This window comes from Macrotis lagotis, chromosome 6, assembly GCF_037893015.1.
Source record: "Macrotis lagotis isolate mMagLag1 chromosome 6, bilby.v1.9.chrom.fasta, whole genome shotgun sequence".
NCBI lineage: Eukaryota > Metazoa > Chordata > Mammalia > Peramelemorphia > Peramelidae > Macrotis > Macrotis lagotis.
In genome coordinates, this window is record NC_133663.1 from 178958258 (window position 1) to 178982783 (window position 24526).

Sequence of the window (24526 nt, forward strand, 5' to 3'; positions counted from 1 at the left end):
AGCCTCAGTGCCTAAAATAATGAAGAGAAAAGACGCCCAGCAGTCTGATGCTATTTTGTAATTTTCTGCATGATATTTTAAGTGCTTTACTGTTGTTCTATCATTCAATAATGTCTGCCTCTTCATGACCCTATAACACTCTGGGGCTTTCGACCCTCTGCCATCTCTCAAAGTTTGTCAAAGCTCCTCCATCTCATCCTCTGACATACCCTTTTCTTTTTGCCTTCAGTCTTTCTTTTAAGTGCTAATTGGGTTTATATCTCCTGGAACAATACCAAACAATTGAATCCAATAAATATTTATTAAGTTCCTACTATGCCTACTATTAGTCAGAAACTAAGGACTAGGGAAAGAAAGACAGTTCTTAACCTCAAGAAGTTTACGAATTATCTTGTTAATGGTGTTCCTTGGAATTAAAACAAGGCAGAACAACAGATAGAAAATGGAAATAATACCTACATAAAAGGAGCTTCATAAATGTTCATTTTTCACCTAGAAATGCTATTTTGATTCTGGGCTACTGAAAAGTGAACAAACGTTTGTATGCCTATAGATTTTGTAATTTTTCTCTCTATATCCCATTGTAATTATTTTCCTTTCTTGTGCTTATTGAAAATGTCCATGAATCTTCCTCACAAAAAAATTTTCTTGAGAAAATATGAACAAAAATATTCAAAATGAGATTGGATTTTTTGACAGTCTTTATACTCCATTGAGGTTCTTTTAGCATGGTCTGATTTTGTAAGTGGATTTTGTCAGTTGGTTTTTATTATTAAAGTGTAAATTTCTTAAGGACATTATTTATTGGTCTTTGTTTCTACAAGGACCTACAGTCTCACAGTGTCTGATATAAAATAGACACAAAATGCTAATTGAATGGCTAAATTAATATGCAAGGCTAATCAAGGCATGATATTTTATTCCAAATCAAGTCAGCAATAATAGTTTTTCTTTATTTTTATTAGCGTTTCTTTTCCTGAATATTTTAGTATAAATGAATGAATGATTGATTGATAAAGTATTTACTGAGGATTTACTTAGTGCAAATTACTGTTTTAAGTTTGGGGAATACAGATAGCAAAGGGAGACAATGTAGTTGCTGCTCTTAAAGAACCCACTAGAATAGACCACCATATGGGACAGTTCTGTTGCTGATTTCAAAGAACCCACTGGAGTAGGCCACCACATGGGAGGCTTCATTTTCAGGGCAGAAAGAAAGTCTAGTAATGTGAAGGATAAGTAATTCAATCTGACTATAGTGCAGAATGGACATAAAACTAATAATATAAGAAAAAACTCTTTTAGAGTCACTTGTCACTATGACAAAATCATATCTATTTTTGATGTTGAGCCATTTGATAATGCCAAAGACTTTGGTGAGGGTAACATTCTTTTCTGTTATTTTTTTAATAGCTATGACTGCTGAGGAGGTAGGAATTGCATTACTAGAAAAGAGAGCTGCCAAGCCAATGGAAGTGGAGGCCAATGGCAGGGCCAGTATTGAGTGGTGGGTCTGTGTGGGTGTTGGGGCAGCTCATTAAGCACAGGGATAATGTATCCCACTTCTACATGCCCCCAAATGTTTGCTACTGTGCTGAAAACATGTTAATTGATATTTTTTTAATAAAGGAGATATTTTAAAATATGTGTGAAATACTTAGGAATTTTGTACATTTTGATTTACCAAAGATGTAACCTAATAACTTCATAGTAGAAGAGATGAAGGAAAATCTGTGACAACACAATTACATTGTGTTAAATCCCTTTCTTTTCTGGCCAACATGAAAGATTAGAGTCAATCTGATGAGAAATATTTAGCTATATAATACAACACTATTTCTTGTCTTACTTTTGTTTTTATTTTTCCCCACACATAGCACAGGGTCTGATACACAATAGGTACTTAATACAAACTTGCTAATTTCATGAAAAATAAGTCAAATCATTTTTTTTTTAAATCACCAGTTTTAAAGATAGCCTTTTCCATTGCACTGACATATTGCTTGGTTATTTATTTCTAATTGCAATCATTCATCCTATTTTTCCCTTTAAAATTGGATCTTATTTTTCTTAGTACTTAGTACAGTTTTACTAATTATTCTTCCATAGAACAATCACATTTGATACATATTTTCTTTCTGAGTTTTTTCCCAAAAGTTTACTTAAATAAATAAAGCATGTTAGGAAATCAGCATATAGTCATACCCAAGGTTTTTCTTGCTGAATATAACATTATTATTTACTATAAAATTACTATAATACCCTTGCATACTCTAGGTGTCTGTGCAACTTTTGTGATATAATTATTCATTCTTCCTTTTTTCCCCCTCATCATCCTCAAGTAATACTTTAAGCTGAAATTGTAGGCACTTGGGTTCTACACACTAGCATCCATTTCATTGTCTTCTGCCTACTTTCATACAAATCATGTCACTGAACAGTTGGCCTGGTTATTGGAAATTATTTTAAGGAAGAAATATGTTTTTATTGCTCATCTTCTCCTTTACTTCAAAATACTTGAATCTTTTTTCCATTAAAACAAAAGGACTATACTTTTCCAGCAAAATGATTCTGGTTTGTTTATCTGATAGTCTTCTGACATTCAAATCTCTGAGGAATAGAAGTCTTTGAGTTTTGTTATTACAATAATCCTTCATAATACCTGTCACATAGTAGGTATACAATATAGTAAATTATCACTGAATTATTTGATTGAAGAGTTCATCACAATACCTCAAGTTCCTGCATCTGAGATAAAAATCAATAATCTTCATAAGAATTTTGCATGGATTTACAAAATATTAATGGTTCATGACTATGTCTTTAATTGGAGAGAAAGATTTCTGTAACAGTAGTGAGGGAAGCTCAGATCTTAGTCCTGAACTAGGAAAGATAAATTTCTCCAATTTGGTTCCCAATGGTGTATTTTATTATCAAATACAAGGAAATGAAAAGCACAAGGATAACCATTTTATTTTATTAAAAATAATGAACTCTTTAACATAACAATAGCATAAGAAAAGAGTTCCAATAGCACCCAGTAGAAATAAGGCTTAGAGAGGAAATAAGGACCACCATTTCTTCCACATCCCCTTCATGTGTCTTCTCCAAATCCTAAATCCCTTATAGGTCCCTAGCTACCTTTTCTCCTTGATGTGTTCTCTCTTATCTTTGGAAAAAGATCTAAAATTCTGCAAAGTTCTCTGCTCTCTAGTTTTAATTACTCATAAACTTCCTCTTCCAGATTTGGGAAGAAATCTTATTCCCAGTACCATTAGTGATTTAGGCCCCTTTCACAAGAGTCAGATTAATTGTATTTCTTTTTTTTCCTTCTTTTTGATAGGGCTACTTATATCCTGGTAGATTTTTGGACAGTTCTTAAAGCATAGTATACTATGGTTTTAGCATGGATTTGGGGGGGGGAAAGTTTCTCATAATATTCTTGAGGATAAAACAAAGAAATGTGGGTTGATTATGGCATGGTTTGATGTGGTCTAGAAGCAATTGATGGATTAGAGAGATCCAAAGAATGGTGATTAATCGACTGACAACATAGAGGGTGTCACATGCTCATCTTTTAGCCTTCACAGTGCAGCATTTTCATCAGGGATTTAAATGAAGTAATAGATGATATGTTTAAAAATATGCACCTCTCATGAAGTTAGGACAAATTAAAAACACATCGATTTACAGGATCAGGATCAAAAATATCCTGATGGTTTAGAGCTATGAGTCACAATCTAATAAGATGAAATTTAATAGGGACAAATCTTAAATCCCATATTTAGATTAAAAAAAATAAATTACCAAAGAACAAAAAGGGAGGAAACTTGGTTCAATTCATTACAATTAAACAAGCTTCTATTACGTCACTACTATGAGGGGCAATATGGTTAAGAAATAACCTTTGAAATGAAGAAAATCTGAGTTGAAATCCTGCCTATGATATCTAGTGATATCTAATGAATCACTGCCCCTGGCAACCTTCCAGGACATGGGGGGGGGGGAGGGCAGGCAGCAAGGGTGCCTACTTGTATGTATGTATGCATACCTTCATTTGTAACAATGGATAATATTCCTAAACCCTTGCCCATCCCTTCCATGGACAAGACACTACTAGACAACAGTTTACATAAAAAAATAAGGTCTGTTGAACCTTAATATGAGTTAGTGTTGCAGCTGAAATAGCTAGTGTGATCTTTGGTACTAATGAAACCACATCTGGAATATTGTTTTAGATCTAGGTATCATATTTTAGGAAAGACTTTGGCATAAGAGGGCAACCAGAATGTTAAGGGAATTTAAAACCATGGCATAAGAGAATTACTTAATGAAATTGGCATGAAGAAGAGGAATTAGGGGAAAGAGGGGTTATGACTTTTGTTCTTATTTTAGAAAGGCTATCATATGGAAGAAGAACTTGTCTAATTTGGCCCAATGAATCAGAACCAGGAATATAAGTATATTTCCTCTCATTTGGAGGTGATCCACAGTGGAATGACTTGTCTTTTGAAGTAGTGAATTCCCCATCACTAGAAAGCTTAATGATTATTTGATTTGGGATGATATAGAGAGAACTCCTGGGTAAGTACAAATTGAACTAGGTGAACTCCTAGATCCCTTCCAATGCTGAAATATTCTAAAATTTTCAAATATACTAAGCATTTTGACAAGAGTGTTTTACCTTGAAATGTAATGTTGCTCTGACTTATAACAAGGTGATAAATAGATCAGGCCAAAAGATGGACATCTTTGCCCTTAAACCTGTTTACATAACATCTTTTAAATGTGGATCAATAGGTGTTCAATTTCCCAACTCTACATGTGTCAGAAATACCTGTCTCAGCTGTCAACTCACCTTCACCATCGGGAGATTTGTGGGAGACAGCTTGTATCCCAGGCATACTGTGAAACTGAACCTTTAAATCAAAAGACAAAGGAGATGGATTAATCAATAGGGAAGCTTTCATTTTATTTTCTCTTTTTTTTTTTCCTTCTCTCTCCAGGCTGAATCCCCAGACATAACAATCAAATCAGTCTAGTCTAAGCTGTGCTGAAGCTATAAAAGGTTATTTGACAAAGGCATTTTCACTCACAGAAAGAGCTATTTGTTTTTAACTTAAATCTGCATTTATTCACCTTTTGGACAGACAATACAAAGAGTTAAAATCAGAGAGCCCAGGTTACTAACTCAGCTTGCTTGTGATAGTCTATCATTTTCAATGAAATATTGTATTGGCATTAGTTGTCACAGATTTTTGTGATGAATATTCACTTACTCAGGGTTTTGCTAGAGAAAATGCAAAAGGGCTTTTAAGTGATCTCATAGTTTCATCAAAAACTTAATAGCTTCTGGTATCTTATGTATTGGCAAAAAAAATGAGAAATCATAAAATTTCAGGATATTGATAACTGGATAACTGTTTTTTCTGGTTATTTTGTTCTCTACACCCATACATAGGAATATATACATTTCATATATGTCACATACATATGTCGTATATAGATGCAAATATATTAATGCATATTATACACCTATAAAGATATATAGGGTATATATGATGAAGAAGATGATAATGATAATGTCTGTCCTTCATTTTCAAAGAAGATCATGACATCAGGGAGGTGATGTCATGACAAGAACATGAATTGGATTTGAGTGGGGCTGTGCTAAGTCTCACTTTCTACTCCAGAGTCATCTGGGTCCAGTGGCCAGGTATGGATCAGGATAACTGGAGATGGCCCTAGATATTAGACAATCAGGTTTAAGAGGCTTGTCCAAGGTCACACAGCTAATAAGAGTCAAATGACTGAGTCTGGATTTGAACTCAGGTCTTCCTGACTCCGGTCCAGGTCTTTGTCCACTGTACCCACCTAGCCCTCTCTATGTGTACACATACACATCACACACACACACACACACGTAGCATAAGCCTATATCAAGCATCAAACTCTAAATACCAACTATATTTTAAGCACAATGATAGGTACTGGAAAAATAAAGACAAAAGTAAAACAATATTTTCTCTCAACAAATATATATATATATACATATATATATATTTCTTTTTTCATTTTCTTATATTTAAAAAAATACTTTTCTGAACATAAGAAATTCAAATAAAATAGACTTTTCTCTATATATAACAGAATAAAGAAACTGTTTTACCTGAAACCGCAGATGTTAATTGTGCACAGTTTGTTTTTTTAATGTTTAACCTGAAGTATTCAAAGCTGTCCTACTTATCTTGTGGTTCCTTCTTACCTTTCTTCTCTTCTCTTCTCTTCTGTATTTAAAAAAAAAAGAAAGGAATGTCAATGACACTATTTATATAATTTATTTCCTTTATCTTTTTATTTTTCCTTTCTTCGTAGTCCTCACATTCCTGCCTTGGGAAAAGGGTAGCAGATCCCAACCTTTAAAACAAATAGAGTGAGAGGGACAGACAGACAAAATATATGTATGTATGTATATATGGTAAATAACATATTTGTATGTAAATGTATACACATATTTATTAAATGAACATTATATATGCATATTGTTATGCATATTATGTATATAAGATATATAGGTATAAATTATATATAATGTATATAAATATGCATACATACATTCTGTCTATCAATCTATCTAATAAACAAATTCTCACTTTGTTTCTGGAAATGCTTTATTCTGCATCTTGAGTCCATCATCTCTCTATTAAGAGATAAGTAGCTGCTTCACAACTAAACACATAGATTTTTATTAGTCATTGCATTCAAAATTCTCAATCCTTCTGATTCTTTATAATCTTGTTATTTTATAAATTCTTCTCTTGATTTAACTCACTTTATTCCGCATCAGTGTGTGTATATTTTTTTTCAGGTTACTCTAAAACCACCATCATTTGCTATGATAAAATAATAATTCATTAAATTCACATACCATAATTTCTTCAGCCATTACATAGTAGATTGGCACACCCTCCCTTTGTTTTTCTTGCTACAATAGAAAAGGGTGCTATAAATAATTTCATATCTGTGAAGTTTTTTGTTTCTCATTGATAGCTTTAGAATCAAAGTGTTACCATAGTTTAGACACTTTTTGCATTATAGTTCTAAATATCTAGAATGGCTAGATTAATTTAGAACTTCATCAGTGTTCAATAGTGCTCTTTTCATGCAGCTCCAACAAGTGCAATTTGTCTTTGTTTTGTTATAATAAGTATGAAGTAGCATCTTCAACTACTTTAATTTTATTTTTTTATTATTTATTTGGAACATTATTTCATATTGTTGATGATTTAGATATGTGACTTTGAACAAATTCTTGTTACTATTCTTTTACCATTTATCAATTAGGAAATGGCTTTGATTCTTATAAGTTTAAATCAATTCTCTATATATTGTAGAAATGAGAACGTTTACAAAGAAATTTTGCTCCAAAGAGCTTTCACAATTTTCTGTTTTTCTGTTAATGTTATATATATATTATTTTTATCTGTGCAAAATTTTTTACTTTTATGTATTGAAAATTGACAATTTTATGTTCTGTGATCTCCATTTTTTGTTTTGTCAGGAACCATTTCCCTCCCCATATATCCAATATGGATCATTTTCTTCTTTATTCTAATTTGTTTAATATAGCATGCTTTATGACCAGATCATGTTTTCATTTTGAGCTATATTGGTCTATAGTGTGAGATGTTGCTCCATACTTAATTTCTGCCAGATTGTTTTTCTGTTTTCCCAGTTTTGTCAAATATTCTGTCCCTAAGGAAACACACCTTCTAATGGGGAGAAAAGATCATAAAGACACACACACACACACACATACACACACACACACAAACACACACACACTTCATAGAAAACTAATACATGGTAGCCACAGAAGTGAGGGCAAAGTAGGCTGAAGAAATCAGGATTACAACAAGTAGTAGAGAGAGAGAGAAAGCCATTTATTCCTTATATGGGGAACAGTGGTAAAAAGGTATAAAGAAGAGAATCATGAAGTGCTACATGTGAGGAAGACCAAGTTGATGATGAGGAGTAATTAATTAGGTTAAAAAATCAAGAGACAACCAGGATGTGAAGAAATTTGATTTCAAGAAGACTGTATTTGATAGTGAAATTAATAATTAGCCAATGTGACATATTATGAATAGAGTGGAATGACAATGATTACATTTATAATATAGGAAAATCACTTTGTTGGCTACATGGAGAATGAATTGGCAGATTCATTTTCAGCAAAGAATGTTAATTGATTTAGTATATTCCACTTTGAAATGAAACATATATATATATATATATATATATATATATATATATATATATATATATATATATTCTTTTGCTCTACACTTCCCAAACTATACCATTACTTAGCCCAAATGCTATATAAGTATTTTTATATTCTCAATAGACCTTTAGGATAGGATATTGTTTATAACTATATTAAATGTAAAAACACCAAGGCCAACAGTTTAAATAACTCTTCTGCTATTTACAGAGTTAATGGTAGATCAAAGGTCAGGGCTGCATCTGAATATTGATAATCAGCAAAGATCGACTTAGCAAATATAATAAGATATAAAGAGGAAAATTTCCCAGGGAGAAGAGATAGGATAAATGAGGATGACCTATTTGATAATAGAATCACTAATAAAGAAGCTGGTATTTGCCAAAAGGAATCATGAATTTTTCTTAACATAGTCAAGCTTCTGCACACTTGTCTTCTGATATACTAGACTCACAGGATGCCTAAGAGATTGACACTATTTCTAACTTTGATTCATCCCCTTTACCATCCCTTTACCCCACCAATCTTCACTAAAAGATTTTTGCAGGTTTAGTGACTAAAAGAAACTGTTCCATTTCCCATAAATTACTTATATTGGTCAGTTGTACAAAGTTTTCATCTCCTGGACAACTTGGCTTTAGTAACATTCAGGCCTGAAAATATCTTAATCTGAAAATTAAAGCAATCATATTCATACAAATATAAATGAAAAATTGAGAGACAGAATCATGCTGACCCTTATTGGGTCAGCCTTCACACTGAGACTTCACCTAATTCTTCTCCCATCCTATAGGTTCACACTTGCCTTTAAAGGTGTATCTCTTAATGCATTTCACTTTAAACTAAATAGCACTTTTTTTGATAAATGACTGTAAACATAAAAGGTTACAGTCTCTTTTCCCATCTTCTCTTTCCTCTGTTGGATTATGTCATAAAATCATTTAAGAGATATTTTTAAGTGTCAACTATGTGTCATAAACATTGATGAAAGCAAGATAAAAACAAATTTTGCCCTCCAAGAACTTACCTTATCTATAGGAGATGGTAAGCTCAATATACTAAGACATATCATTGCATGGATAACAGAAATTATTTTCAGAAATTCAGATCTATATTCTCACGAGTTGGAAATGTGCAGGAAAGTGCTTTACTTCTCACAATGACATTTTTAGTGATTCATCATAATGTATGCATTTTAAAATATTATAGGTTAGAAAGTAGTCTGGAAAGTCCTTCAGTTATTCTGCTTTATACCTTGGATTGTATATTCTTTAAACTAGAAATGTTTCTCTCTCTCTTATTGTGTTTTTAAGACGAGTTGTTTGATAGCCAAAATATAACCACCTTGAAATATATATATATAAATATATATATTTTAACATCATAAAAACATACACAAATAACAAGTATTGCCCAAATGGTACTCAGCTTTTCAAGATGACACTAGCTGTTGCTTCTTCTCCTTTTCTCTCTCTCTCTCTCTCTCCTCCATTTTCTTCTCATTCCTTCTCTTCTCCTTTTTATAATTTTACTATTGCCTTAATTACAATTTACTATTGCCTAATGCAGTCTTTGCAAGAGTTCATTTCTAATCACAAGTCTTTGACTTGGCCTTAAGGTCTCTATAGATCCTATCTCATTGTAACAACAATCATTGAATTCAATGACATGATGGGCATCTTTGATTGATTCCTGAAAAAAGGGCATTTTACCCTCTACAGTATATTTATATAAAAGAGTGGCAGTAAGGCAGTAAATTTGGTGAATCATGGCTGCCAGTAAAGGAGAAAGTCTGAGACTGTATGTCTTTTCAACTATTGAGGATAGCTACTCACTCACAGGTCTAGGTTCATATCTTTTCTTGGACCTAATCATCTATGCTTGTAAATAATAATGAATGTTTGTGGGACACAGACAGTAAGGCCTATGTTTGATTATTTGTTTTTCAATTTTCTATCCCTGTTATGACTTTTTTTTTGTGGTTTGGTTACCAGAACTGCTTGTAGAAAACTCAGGACTAGAGAGATCAGGAGGATTGTCCAAGGTCAAACAGTGTAAGTAACTGTGTCAAAATTTGAATCCAGGACCTTTGACTCCATATTAAGTACTTTCATCACCTCACCATATTGTTCTTGTCATTGCATTGACCTTTTTGTTATTAGCAGTGTATTGGACTATTATCTTAAAGAGAAATTTATAATAACTCAGATATATCTCCATCGTCATATTTATAATTTTAATTATTTTCTCCTAAGTGCATTATCTACTTACATTTAAAGAAAGTGAAATTCTATAGTGTTACTTATACATCTTCCTATATTTATTCAAAGGTTTTACTCTTTCCTCCTTCCTTTAATTAGATCAGTTGTTTAAAAAAAGTTATAATTTGTGATCTTGATAATACTTTACATGTGTATAAAGCTTTTCAGTTTCAAGTTAAATGAAATCAACTATTTGAAATACTTTCTGCTGAAGCATGCTGTTTATCATTCTGTACCTGAGAGAGAGATAGACAGATCATCCATATCTATTGCTTCCTGCCCACTAAGTCAATTTTCTGTCCTGATTAGGCTCTGTGGTAATTTCACATTTTTTGCCCTTTTGGGAAGTTAAAATAGCTCAAGATATTTTTGTGTTAACACACTCAAAGAATTCTAAGTGAATAAATTAAGCGTGATTTTCTCTTAAATATATATATCCATATCCATAGAATATTAAAGATTCTACAGTCTAGCCTCCTCTTTCTACAGATAATCTAAAGCCCAGAGAAATTAAGGCATCTTGTAAAAATGAGTCAGAAACAGAACCTGTCTCCCACTTTGTTGGGGGTATTTTCCCCCATTTTACCAGGTTGATTTATTTTGACTGTTTCTCCAAAATTTCAATTAAATACCACTCAAATATTAGCATCAGGGAATTGCCTTCTTAATTTGATATTAAAATTTATTTTAAATTAACTTCATTTTATACCTCTTTTACCTGGTGATGTATCTAAGTTCCTTTTCTAACAGAGAATTGCCAGATTTTTGAGGGAAAAAAATATTGGATTGAATGAGATACATCCCAGATTTATTCTTGAATATTATTATAGTAGAGTTTCTTTTTAAATGATTATATGATCTATCACATGTCCAAGTATGCTATGTTTATTTTCTTTCTGTGAGAGCCTAAATATTTATGCACTGATCTTTTTGCTTCTGGGCATTATAACACAAGTGAACAGCCACAGCAGAACCTAACTTTATATGAATTTGATATGAATAAGGTTGATTTTGTTTTTGTAAATGCTGATACCCTACTAATCATACTGCATGACCACAAATCATGGAATATAACCTTGACTCAAGAAATCAAATTCTGAATCACCCAAATCTGCCACCCAAAAGAGATGCATCATTCCAAAGCTAGAGTGGTGACAATTGGAGAGTCTTCCTTCACTTTCAGAATTGAAAGTAGATTTGAGCACATTCAGCAGTCTCTGTGTGGTTTATTTCTAGGAGCATATAGGTAAGAATCACCCAGAATAGGCAGATGTTGATGTTGTTGGACAGAGTACCCTCAGTGATCAGATTATCAGTTCTTTTTGCCTATGCATTGATATGCCAGCACTTTCTCCCATGCTCCCTCTAAGCATGTAACTTTAGCCAAAATGTTCTTGCTTTCTGTTAAAGGAAATAAATTCTGGTTTTGATAGTAAAAAAGCTTTTTTGGTGGCACAGTTGCAGTTATGAAATCCCCTGCTCTTGATGATTAGCCAAAGTGGGAGCCTAACAGCCTTCAGTGGAAAGGACAATTTATGGCATTTGATGTTTCCTTCCTTTTTAGCTTTGTTGATCCACACAGCCCTGTAGCTGGAAAATACTGTGATTCACAGCAATGGTGTGAACTCTCTTCTCCCCCTTTGGTGGGGAGCAGACATAATTTATTTTTTAATTTTATTTATCATGGTTCTTTGGTGACACTGCAAGTACTTTCAAACTAAATACAAAACTGCCACCATTACATATTTTATACTCCACTCTTCATTTGGCAACCTCTGAGAAATCTGTAAATGAGTTTTGCTAAGTAGTGCAGTATAAGCAAAAAATGAAGTTTTCTTATAGTAGTTTAGGAATTTTAAACTTAAATGATATTTTGAAAATGAATTTTATAAGTAAATATTTTCAACAACATTCATAATTGTTAAAAATTAATAATTATATAAAATAATAGCTAACATTTATATAGTATTTAAAATTTTAATAAAGATATCTAATAAATATTTAATAATAGATGTTATTTCTATAATATATTATCTTTACCACAACTCTGGAAGGTAGGTGTTATTATCATGCTCATTTTCTGTATGAGGAAACCAAGACTGAGAAACATTTAATGACTTGCCCAAAGTGTCACAGCTAATAAGATTATATGGTAAGTTCTCCTGATTCCAAGTCAAGACCTCTATCCACTACAATATCCAGTGACAACATATTAGTTGTATTATGCATGTGACACTGTCACACTAAAAATGAATCATGTCATCTAAATTTCCATGAGAAAAAATATGGAATTCATGATTGATAAAGTAACAATAAGAATGAATCTATAATGTCCCATGCTTTCCATTATTTGTCTCCCGCCTATATTTCTGCTTTCCTTTTATTTACCTACTAATGAACATTAAGAGAAAAAAATGGGAGGCAGAGGCAGGGTGTGTGTTGGAATCTGAGCAGTTTACCCTAATTTAAGCCTGGGATAAAGCCTTCTAGTTCTTAAGTTGTCATAACTGTGTCCTTGATAATTATCATAGGATAAAACATCTCTTCTTCCAGCCACCCCAAAATCTTCTAAAACCCTGGCTCAGGGTCACAGCCAGCTCAAAAAATTATTCTGTATGTGATTTTTTCTCCCATTTCATGTCAGTCCCCTAACTGAAGTACTTACTGAATCCATAGCTGTCCAGGCATCCCCACAGAAATGCATTGACTCATTTCTAAATTCTCTCTGACTTTGTAGTATTATGTCCTTTCATAATATGCCATTTGTATATCTTATTTTATAGTTAGTAATTTATAGTTAGTAATAGTATTTTATAGTTAGTAATCTCATATTGGGAAGGAAAAAAATCTGATAAAGACATTACTTCTCAGGGATCAGTAACATATAATATGTTAACTTTCCTAGGGAAATTTCCCCTTTAATTGGATTCAATTCTTTAATAACATTCTTTAGAAATGCAGCTCTGACATTGGAATTGTAGGAATTGTAGTTTAGGAGAGGATGGTATTTAGGATTGGGGAGTAGCACACATTTTCACATAGAAAAGTACTTTGATAATACTTTTGATACTTTGATAATAAAGACTCATTGCTTTTGTGTACACACAAAGTTTCCATCCACTGCCAGAAATGAATATTCAGAAGTATAAGTAAAACAAATGTGAAATAAGCATAAAAAGCATATTTCATATACATTAAGGTTTATAAATAAGAATAGTGCTTTTCAGTCAAAGGTTCTTTATTTTGAAAGGAGGGAGAGGAAGAGGATGGGGGAAATTCTCCCTGCCCTGATAGTGGCAAAAATAGCCCAGAACAAGACTGAAGTGATGTGTATTCTAGTCAGTTCTGCCAATTCCGTGGCCTACATAACAGAGTCAGGCTTTAGGTAAAAAGTACAAGGACATCCTCCTCTTCAAATGAGTTATTTTTCAGTCATTTAAATTATATCTGACTCTTTATGATCCCATTTGGGAATTTTCTTGGCTAAGATACTGGAATGGTTTGCCATTTTCTTCTCCAGATCATTTTATACATGAGGAAACTGAGATTAAAAGGGTTAAATGACTCACCCAGGGTCACACAACTAGTAGGTGATTAAGGTCAAATTTGAACTCAGGTCTTTCTGACTCCAGATCTAGTCTCCATTTTAATTACATGAAACTCAGCAGTCATGTTTTGCCATTCTCAATTTATAAAATGAAATTATCTTTCTGATTTTTGTAAATTCAGTGATTCAGGGCCTGAGGATGGATGTGAGGAGACAGACAGATCAGTGTTATTGCTCTTTAATGTTCAGTCTTCTTTTCACAGGGAAAGTAGCTCAGAACCCCTTGGGTTAAACCTATGAGGGAGGAGAAAGCTCCCCAAAGAGGACTCTCTACCCTTTCCCCCAGGAAGGCTGTGCAGCCCTGCATTAAGGAAATTTTGAGGGATGGGACTCTTCACTCCTACCAAGGAGTTTCTTCTCTCTTAGTTCTTCCTTATAAACATGGGTCATTCTACACATCCTATTATTCCAGCACAAGTCTAAGCTTTTTCAAATGAAGCCCCCAAAGAATGAAAGACCCTGAAGCCCCTATCTCCCAAGATTTCTTTATGCCATACATCCTCCCTTCTTTCAAATGATCCTCAAACAATATAGTTGATAATTCCCTCCTCATTCTGGTCAATCTCCAGTTGACCAAGGTCCTCATGGAAATGTGATGCTCAGAAGTGACTACAGCTACCTGGATGTGTCCTGACCAAGGCAGAGAGAGCAACAGGTGATTTACATTCTCTTGTGCTCTGAATACAATACCTACCTCATATGAGCTACTTCAAGTGACATTTGGGGGTCCAGTTGTAAGAAAGCTGTTCCACCCAAAGGCAACACTGAGTCTCCCCTCTGTCCTCATATCTAGTAGACTCTTTCTTCCTATCTCAAAGGGTCCACCAATCCAGGAGTCATTCATTTGGGTTTGAAGCAAACAGAAATCTCAGAACTTTTCTATTCCCCCATCTTGTACCACAGAAGAGGAGACTTTAGGTTCCATCTTGTCAAGTATAAATACACCTTCAGGGCTGACTGAAATTCCCCATCCAGAGCAGAAATACCTTTTATTCCACAAGCTTCATCTTATGCTAGAAGACCAGCAGTCCAATGCAAAAATAATGCCTGTTGAGGTCTAAAAAACAGATCAACCTTGTCATGAGCATAGTAGTGTAGAGCTTCAGGAAGCTCCAGATGGTGGAGCATTGGGCCTGCTGCTGGACCTCCTCCTCAAACACATTCTTCTGCTGCAGAATCAGCTTCTTGTGGTAGCTGGGCTATATGCTAATGTAATGGGAGAGTTAAAGAACTTATACATGGGTAGTCCCCTTCTGCATGCATAGAATCTTGTCACGGTACTTCTCCTGTAGCTCTAGGTCAATCCTTTCATTGATATGTTGGTTGATACTGCATATATCTACTAGGAAATCAAGCATGTTGAGGATGCTGCAGATATTCCAAATTTGGTAGTTAGAACATAAAAAGTCAATTTCCTCTTTTGATTTCTTGATTGTCTTGTGTTGATATTGATTGATTGAAACTTAAATGAATTCATCAAAGATCCCATAGACACTGGATAGGCAGCTCAAGGGGAAGAGAACTATCAGCACTGAAAATATAATTGAAAAATAAGAAGTTAAGGAGTAAATGGAATATTTTAAAATTTAGATGAGATCAACCTCTGGAGAAATTGAACAGAGGTAGAAAGGAATATACCCATTTTCTCAATATATCACTACACAAAAATTTACTATGTATTAGGGCAGAAAAATCTCACATACAAATGCAAAAAGTCAGAAATATGCAATAAAAGGTTTTGGAAAGATAAATTTAAAATAATTATAAACTAAAAATCCTAAAGAATTTGTATGTCAAACAATAAATCATAGAAACAACCAATAATTTCATCCTAGAAAATGACAATAATAAGACAACACACCAAAATTGAGGGAATTTTTTCAAAGTAGTCAAAGTAGTACTTAGGAGAGATTTTCTATTTCTAAATGCTTACATGAAAAAAATAGAAAAAGATTGCAACTAAAAAAGCTAGAAAAAGAATGAAATAAAAACCTCCAATTAAATAGCAACTTAGAAATTCTGAAAATCAATGGAGAGATTAATAAAATTAAAAGTAATAAAACTATTGAACTAATAATAAAACAGTTGAAAAATCATTTAAATAGAAAGTATAGTTGAGGAAGTTGCAATAGTTGTGTGTGCAATAGTTCTGTCTAAAATAGCTCCTTATACAGGTTCAGGACACTGGCATTGTTGCCAACTTGTGGGGCAATGGCTTCTGCTTCTTGCCAGAGAAGTTCTTGAAGAACTTTATAGTCAACTTGTTTCAGCAATACTCATAGATCTTCTGGATCTCATAGACCCTTTAGTCATTGACTTTGCTGGATGCCTAGATTGCTTGGAGGTCGTAAACTTTCTGATCTAAAAGGTCAAAGATGGTTTTATGAAAATACTGGATAAAGTTCTTGATCACTTCTGAATCACTGAAATGCACATATTGGCCTTCATAGACCAGAGCATGTTAATGGAACTTTGAGTGGGTGTCATAGTTGTCATTCTAAGCATAGGAATAATATGCAGCCCTGGTGAGAGACTTGTGAATTCAGGGGGTAAGTTATATTGGAGGAGAACTAGTCTAAATTGGTTGAAAATTAGGAAAGCAGGAAAATAAAGCAAAAAGAATAGAAAGATCAGAACTAAAGACAAAATCAGGCTAAAGAATTTATAATGTGGGAGTCATTGAATGTTTTTATGGAGGAAAAAAATAAATGTGACCTTGTTTTGTACATTAGGGTTACTTAGGTGATTGTGTAAATGATGAACAGGATTGTTGAGCCATTGCTTATGAGTTTTTTCAGCTGTGGATGAGTGTCTAGTAGTTTCATTAAAAAAAAGAAAAAAAATTACAAGAGATATTGTGCACATAATGAGACATGACAGATTGAGTGAGGTTGGGAGGTATTAGAAGAGAGCACATAGTCAAGGAAGATCAAGGTTTCAAGCCTTTGAGCTTGGGAGGATGATTTTAGCAACCACAACCAAAGGGGAGGAGTGGGTTTAGGTGGAGTCAATGATAAATTTAGTTTTTATCATATTGAGTTTTGTGACTTGGAAAAACATTCAGGTTCTCCCAAGAAGTTGGAAATGCGGGATTAGAAATTAAAAAAAGGAGCTTAGATATATAGATTTCATTATTTTATGAATAAAAAAGATAATTGAACATATAAAATGACACTAATTGAAGTAATAGCATTATCCCAATAAAGTAGCTCATAAAGTTGAAAGGGAAGTACTTTTTTTGCATTTTTATTGAGCACTAAGTGTGAACTCTTTTATTTATCCTTTAAGGACTCTTTGGGGGGGGGATGTAAACCAATACTGAATTTGGCCAGTACATTATACTGATATCTTTCATTATAAGATTCTTTCAGAATCTACTCAGTGTTGAATGGCTGCTCAGATAGATGAATAGATATGTCAAGCCAATAAACACTAAGCATTATTGCAAAATCCACTTAAAATGGTAATTGTGGGTTTCTTTCATCAAAGTCTTATTGTGGCTTCCCATTTCTCAGTGGTAGGGTAGTGATGACTACTAATCTACATTTGTACAATGTCTTCATTTGTGAATAGTAATTTGCTTGATGGTCTTACACAAGCATTTTGAATTTCCCACTTATTTTGCCTAAAATCTCCATTGATTTTTTTAGTTTCTGTGAAGAAATGTTTTCATTATTCAAACTGGAATTTATTCATCTGATTCAATCTGACCATTTCATGCCCTATATTTTAATGTTATCAACTTTTAAAAAATAATATGACCTTTTTTAATCTAAAACATGTTCAATATTGTTAAAATAAAAAAATGACAGTGCTTTAAGGATTGAAATGCAGTTTGTGTACATTATGTCATTTAATCTTTATAATAACATTGAAGTGACTTTTTTTAATTGCTATTTATTTCATTTTTATAGAAGACAAAGGTTAATCCACTTGTTTATGGTCATCCTGCTAGTAAGTGTCAGATTGACACTCAAGTTTTTCCTAACTCTGTATGGAATCTCTTCTTCTCTAAACCTTACTTCTCCCTAAATTTGCAAGGATTTCTCTTAGACTATACCCATCTTATGGAAATATTTGGTAATTATTTCTAAGTTTATGAAAAATAGCAGTTATTTTAAAGTTACCACAGAATAATAAAGAATCAAGGAATTCTTATGAGTGTGCATTGGTTTCTTGTAGAAATAAGATATCAAGCATTGTTATTCAAAATTTAATAAAAGCTTTAAGTCTGATTTTTATTTTTTTAAGTCTGATTTTTTAAGCTAAACTGTCTATGTTTTCTCTAATTTTCTAGGTATTTTTAAAAATAAATTTTTTTATGCCTTTAGTTTTAACATCAAAAATATTTCTGAAAATAACTCCCCTCATTAACCATTCGAATTTAACCTTTCTTTGAAACAAAGAACAACAGTAAAGTAATAACACTCAACTATAAAACCTTCTGACAATGTATGTATTCTATCCTAGGAGTCACTTTTCTACCACATATTATTCTCTATCATTACTAATTTTTTTTTCAGTTGCTCAGATCTAGACTTTTTTTTAGTGATCTTTCATGTAAATTGATGTAGCCATTGTATTGTTTGTTTGGTTCTGTTTACTTTAGTCTCTATCGATGTATATATCTTCCCATATTTTCTTTTGAATTCTCTTATTTGTTGTGTCTTAGCACAAGAGTATTTCATTATATTCTTATGCCATAACTGGATTTTTCATACATTCTCCAATTAATGGGCATCTACTTTGTTTTTAGATTTTTTACTTCTACAGAAATTGCTATGAATGTTTTCCTATATATATTGAACTTTTATTTGTCTTCGCCTTCCATGCATAGGTTCAGAAGTGAGATCACTGCATCAAAGTATAGGAAGAGTTTAGTCACTTTTCAGGATAGTTCCAAAATCCTATCTAAACTGTGCTTTGATACACCTAGTTCCTCTCATCTCTGTTAGGACTGTTTCCATTTTTATCATTCCTATTGATACTGGGGGGGGGGTCTATTAATTTGCATTTCTTCAATGATTCCTGACTTAGAGCATGCTTTCATAAAATCATTTGTAGTTACCATTTTTTTTTTGAAAACTGTTCATATCCTTAGAGAACTTCTCTATTGAGGGATGCTATTTTAGGAAACCCACATCTGACACATAGTTGTTATGTGACCCTGGGAAAATCACTTAGCCATTCAGAGCTGCTGGCAATTCTAAAATCATAAGTTGCAGAAAAGGTGATTATCTTCTTTGATACAGTGTTTCATTACTTGGAGTTTTCTATAACAAATAAATTTAAGGTCTGACTTGTGCCCAAAGAAACAAATAAACTCCACAAGACTGACTTGTGTTTTACTCTTACTTACTCAACAGAATTTTAACTTTGGGTTCTAAAAAGTGCTAAAGAGGGACTTTGTCCTAATTCATATTTATTGAAATAGTACAAAAAAAAAGAATTTGATTAGAATTTCCCATGAACTACCTATATGTAAAAAATGAAAGTAAACTTTATTTCAGGACCTAGGAAATTGAATTTTTTTGATAATTTAAACACAATATACATGAATCTTATTCAGTAAAACTTAAATATATTTTTTATCCTTGACATTTTATGATCATAAAGAAGACTCCATCCCAAATCAGTAGCTTTTGTGAAATCAACTATTCTAGAAATTAAGAATACTTGCAATGAGCCTAGCAGGTGCTTAATCAATGCTTATTCACTTGAACATCTGTGTGAAGCAAATAATTTTTGTGTTCTAAAAGAATTTTATGTTTGGTATACATTATTGTGTCATTTAAGGATACTGGGAATTGTAATATGATTGTTAGCTCCTTTCCCTTTTAAACTCCCAATATATCTTGATATCGAGAGACAGTTTAGGATAGTTGATAAAACTGGCAATAAGGTCAAAAAGATGTCAACTTCAGTCTTGCCTCCACCACATACTGTTTATATGCCTTTTGGCAAGTCACTTATTAACAATGTTTCAAGGTCATATATTACCGAAAATTCATATTGATGAAAGTATCCACATTGGAGGATTTTGCAACCAAGGAAGTCAAAAACCTAAATCAAAATAATATTGGCGGCTATTCTTAAAATCAACAGAAGAACATTTTTATCCAAAATAATCTATAATCAAAATCTTTATTATCAAGCTGCTCTCACTATTTTAGAAATCAAAAATACTTTTCAGCATGGAATTAAAAATCAATGCAGTATCTGATATTGAAACCAATATTAGCATAATAAACTTTATGCTAGTCCCCTTATGATCTTTGTGACATTTGTGGTATGAAGGAAGAATTTTTGTCAAGAATTATTCATGTAATATGTGACAGTACCCTGTTACAAATTTAATTATTAAGTTATTTAAAAACAAGCGTATATTGTCATTTTTATGAAATAGAATGTCATATGCTTTGAAAACATAATGGTCATAATTAATTTCACAAATCAGTAATAAGAATCCTTAATTATATATGCACAGCTATGCTATGTGATATAATTATATTAATTGCACAATTATATTAATTATGCTGCAATGCAGTTAAAACTATTTGCTTTCCTTCACTATCATGGTTAATTTATTTCATTTGCTTTGAGTTTTCAAGTTTAGAAATAAATTATTTTTAAGATGATGAATATACACATAGCATAGAATAAAATATTGCTTATAATATGGTATCAGAGAATATTAGAGCTTTAAAGATCTTCAGAGAACATCTAGTCCAATTCCTGGAATTTTCCAATGAAGAAAATGAAGACCAGAGTAATTAAATAGCTCATTCCAAGTCATCCAGCAATAGTAATCTCCCCTTTTTTTTTGTTTTTGAGAGCAATGATGAATATCAAATAGCCTGGCTTTGCCCTTCAAGTTAATCAATCCTTGGCATTAACAAGTTCCTTACTAATCACTCATGGACCACATGATGAGGGTAAGAATGTATTTGCTAATTTGTGGCTGAGAAGCTTAGTTCTTTAAGACATAGGATCCTAGATGTAGATCTGGATGTGATCTTAGTGACCATCCAGTCCAATTCAGAAATTTTTAACCCATAAGTAAATTAAGACCCAGCATAGTTGCTCAAGGTCACATAATAAAGTGATACAGCTGGAATTTAAACTCACTATTTCCTTTAAGCAAAACTCCCATGTTTGTTTTCAGCATAGACTCCTTTGCTTCTTTTAGTCCCCTTGTCATGAACTCTTAACCAGCGATTAGATCGCAAATATGTGACTTTGATCACTTTGTCATTTTTGTTGTTCCATCCTTTTCAGTCTCAGTGTCTGATTCTTTGTGATTCTATTTGGGGTTTTCTTGGGGGCTTTTTTCATTTTCTCCTACAATTCATTTTAAAGATGAGGACACTGAGGCAAAGAGGAATAAGTGACTTGTACCAGGTAACACAGCTAATTAAGGATGAACTCAGGAAGATGATTTCCCTGGCAATCTAACTGCATTGATCATTTAAGTTTGAAATGAGAGATCATCATAAAACATGATTCTGACATTTAAACTCCTCAAAATACATTATTTGCTAATAATAAATCACTAATTTGACTTTAGTACAAATAAAACATTAGGCATCTATCATTGCCATTTGTCTACATATCTATTTATGCATACTAGCTTGTTTTGAAATTATTTTCACACATTTGTGTAAAAGGACCCTGTTGACCTTATTGCCTAAAGACACCCTTGAGAGTGTATATAAAAGTACTACTTTTTTCTCAGTATAATAATTTCTCAGGATTATATAATAATAATAGCATTTCCATTTCAACACTACTAGAGAATTATGAAAAATGCTGATTTATTAAGAGATATAGCTAAATTTATTAATGAATCAATCATCCAGTAAACATTTCCTAAGCACCTATTATAGACCAGTCATGATACATAGTACTGAGGATACAAAGAAAGATAAAAAGGCCTCTGCTCTTAAAGAACTAGAAAGTTCTTAGTCTAGTGAAGGAGACCATATGAAAAAAACCTAGTACAAACAAGTTAGACACTGAATAAACAGGAAAAAACTTTCAGATCAAAGGCGATCTGAAAAAGACTTCATGTAGAAGGCAACATCTTTGATAGGACATGAAGGAATGTAGTAGTAGCAGAAAGTAGAGATGAAGAAAAAGAACATAGCAGGAAAGAGAATTACTTAATTTGAAGTATTCCCCCCCCAAATTCCATGGAAAAGCATAGTAATCTATTCTAAAGCCAAATAATGATGACTTTACAATTTTCTCCCAATTTAGATATCAGTGTTTTGCTTCATTAGAAGCAGCTAGTGTTGATGTAATCAGGGCTAAATCTTGGCCTTTGAACTTCAAGATTTTATGTAGTATTATTGTTAATTAAGGCTTTTGTTGTTGCTGCTGTTGTTTTTGTGATTTTTCTACTATACCACAATGATGGATATAAATAGTTCTTTTATTTAAGAAGTCAAGAATCTAAGAATTATAAAATACAGATACAAATTATTAAAATACAAACTAAATATAAATACATGGAGGCGATACAAAGTTTTATGAGGCATCCAAAGAGAGAGAACATTTAGGATTATGATAAATCAAGGGAAGCTTTATAAGTATCAGCACCTTGAAAATGATTAATTTAGGATGTGAAAAAATAGGGACATTATTACACTGTGACTTGATCTAACCATTTTTGGAGAGAACTATAAATTGAGTGAATACCTACCAATTGGGAAATGGTTTTTAAAAAGTGTGATATCTGATTTTAATGGAATACTCCTGAACTGTAAGAAATGATGAACTGGTTAATTTTAGAAAAAATATGGAAAGACTTACATGAAATTATGAAGAGAGAAATGAGCAGAGTCAAGATGATATTGCATACAATAACAGCAATATTGTCCGAAGAATAATTGTGAAGGAATAAGTCATTTTGCTTAATATAAATATTAAAATAAACAACAGAGAACCTGGGAAGAAAGTATCCATCTCCAGAGAAATAACTGATAAACAGCATGCATAGTATGATTTTACACACACACATACATACATGTGCATGCATGCACACATACAAACACACATATATGTATGTATTTTTGTATCTGTATGTATATACATACAGATCTGTGTCTAATGGTGGTCACCTCTACATAGAGTGGAGGGAGAATAAAAATGCAGAGAATGAAAGAAAACTCAGAAGTACAGAAAAGCAGGGTAGATTTGAACACAATGTGTAGTATTTATTATATAGGTGTTTTATTTTAAGTAAACTGAATTGAAGAATCATAGTTTCATACTGAATTCTCATTTTGTATTTTGCTGTATACATGGAAATGCTTTGTAATCTTTTTGTATTTAAATTCAAAATTACTAAAAATGAAAGGAAAAGAATTGAATTAATTTAGAATTCAGATAACCCCAAATAGAGTTTCTAATATAGTTATCCCACATTAAAGAATCATGGGTACTAGCATCAGGTTTGGAAGTGAAAGTGTCCTTAAATTATTTTAGAGTCTCCATGGCATTACCACCTTTTAGTTCTTAGATATAAGGAAACTTTCCTATTTGGCATACTTTTCCAAGTAGTTTTTGGTCCTGCATGAAAGAGGCTATCTGACTAGGAGTCATTACCATTAGCACTTAAACTTATGAATCAGAATAAGATTTTTCAAGTTAAAATGCAAAAAGAACCTATTGTTTAAATGTAAATAAGTATAAAATAAGACTGAAATGATGATGCATTGAACCTCATTCATTGTGAACTCTGCAACTTATAGATGTTTTCTTTTTGTGAATAATTTAAAACTTCAGTAAAGTCAAGTTATTCTTTAAAGAAAATAATCTTCAAAGTCATGTTTAATCATTAGTAATTATGTCATTTTCTTTCATTACAGGTAACTTATGAAGCTGTTGGAGCAATTGAAAAAAATAAAGACTCCCTTTCACAAAATCTCCTATTTGTAATGAAAAGTAAGGCTTTTAAAAATTCTGTTAAAAATGCCATCATTTCTTATTTCTCTAACCCTGAACACAGTTTTATAAAATATGCCACCAACCAAAGAATAATTGAAATGTAGTTTGCATTTTAATGCCCTGAATAATAATGGCCTGGTTCTTGGAGCACTATACATTGGTTACAATTTAATTTGAAGTCCTGTAGAAACCATAATTTAACTAAGCTTTTAGCAGATAGAAATGTAAAACACCTTTATATAACATTAGTGGTATGAATATAAAAAAGCTTTTCTGTAAAGACTAATGAAGATGAATCAGGCTTCCCAAGTTATTTAGGCTGCAGCAGGGTGAATTTCATTACTTAAGATGACACTAGAGTACAGCTTGGAATGGTGTTTTATTCTTATATATTTTTTAGTTACTCAGTAACAAGCAAGG

At 32.4% G+C, this 24526-nt stretch overlaps 1 protein-coding gene and 1 pseudogene across 1 annotated transcript in view; one reads left to right on the forward strand and one right to left on the reverse strand.

Annotated features, from left to right (window-relative positions):
• The window catches only part of MYO16 (myosin XVI), an 851952-nt gene that overhangs the window by 571081 nt on the left and 256345 nt on the right, over positions 1-24526 (forward strand). The window contains exon 24 of the mRNA XM_074192022.1: positions 24028-24103. Within this exon, the coding sequence (XP_074048123.1) occupies positions 24028-24103 (76 nt within the window). The remainder of the gene's footprint in view (positions 1-24027; positions 24104-24526) is intronic.
• LOC141491524 (eukaryotic translation initiation factor 3 subunit L-like) lies at positions 15388-18219 on the reverse strand (annotated as a pseudogene).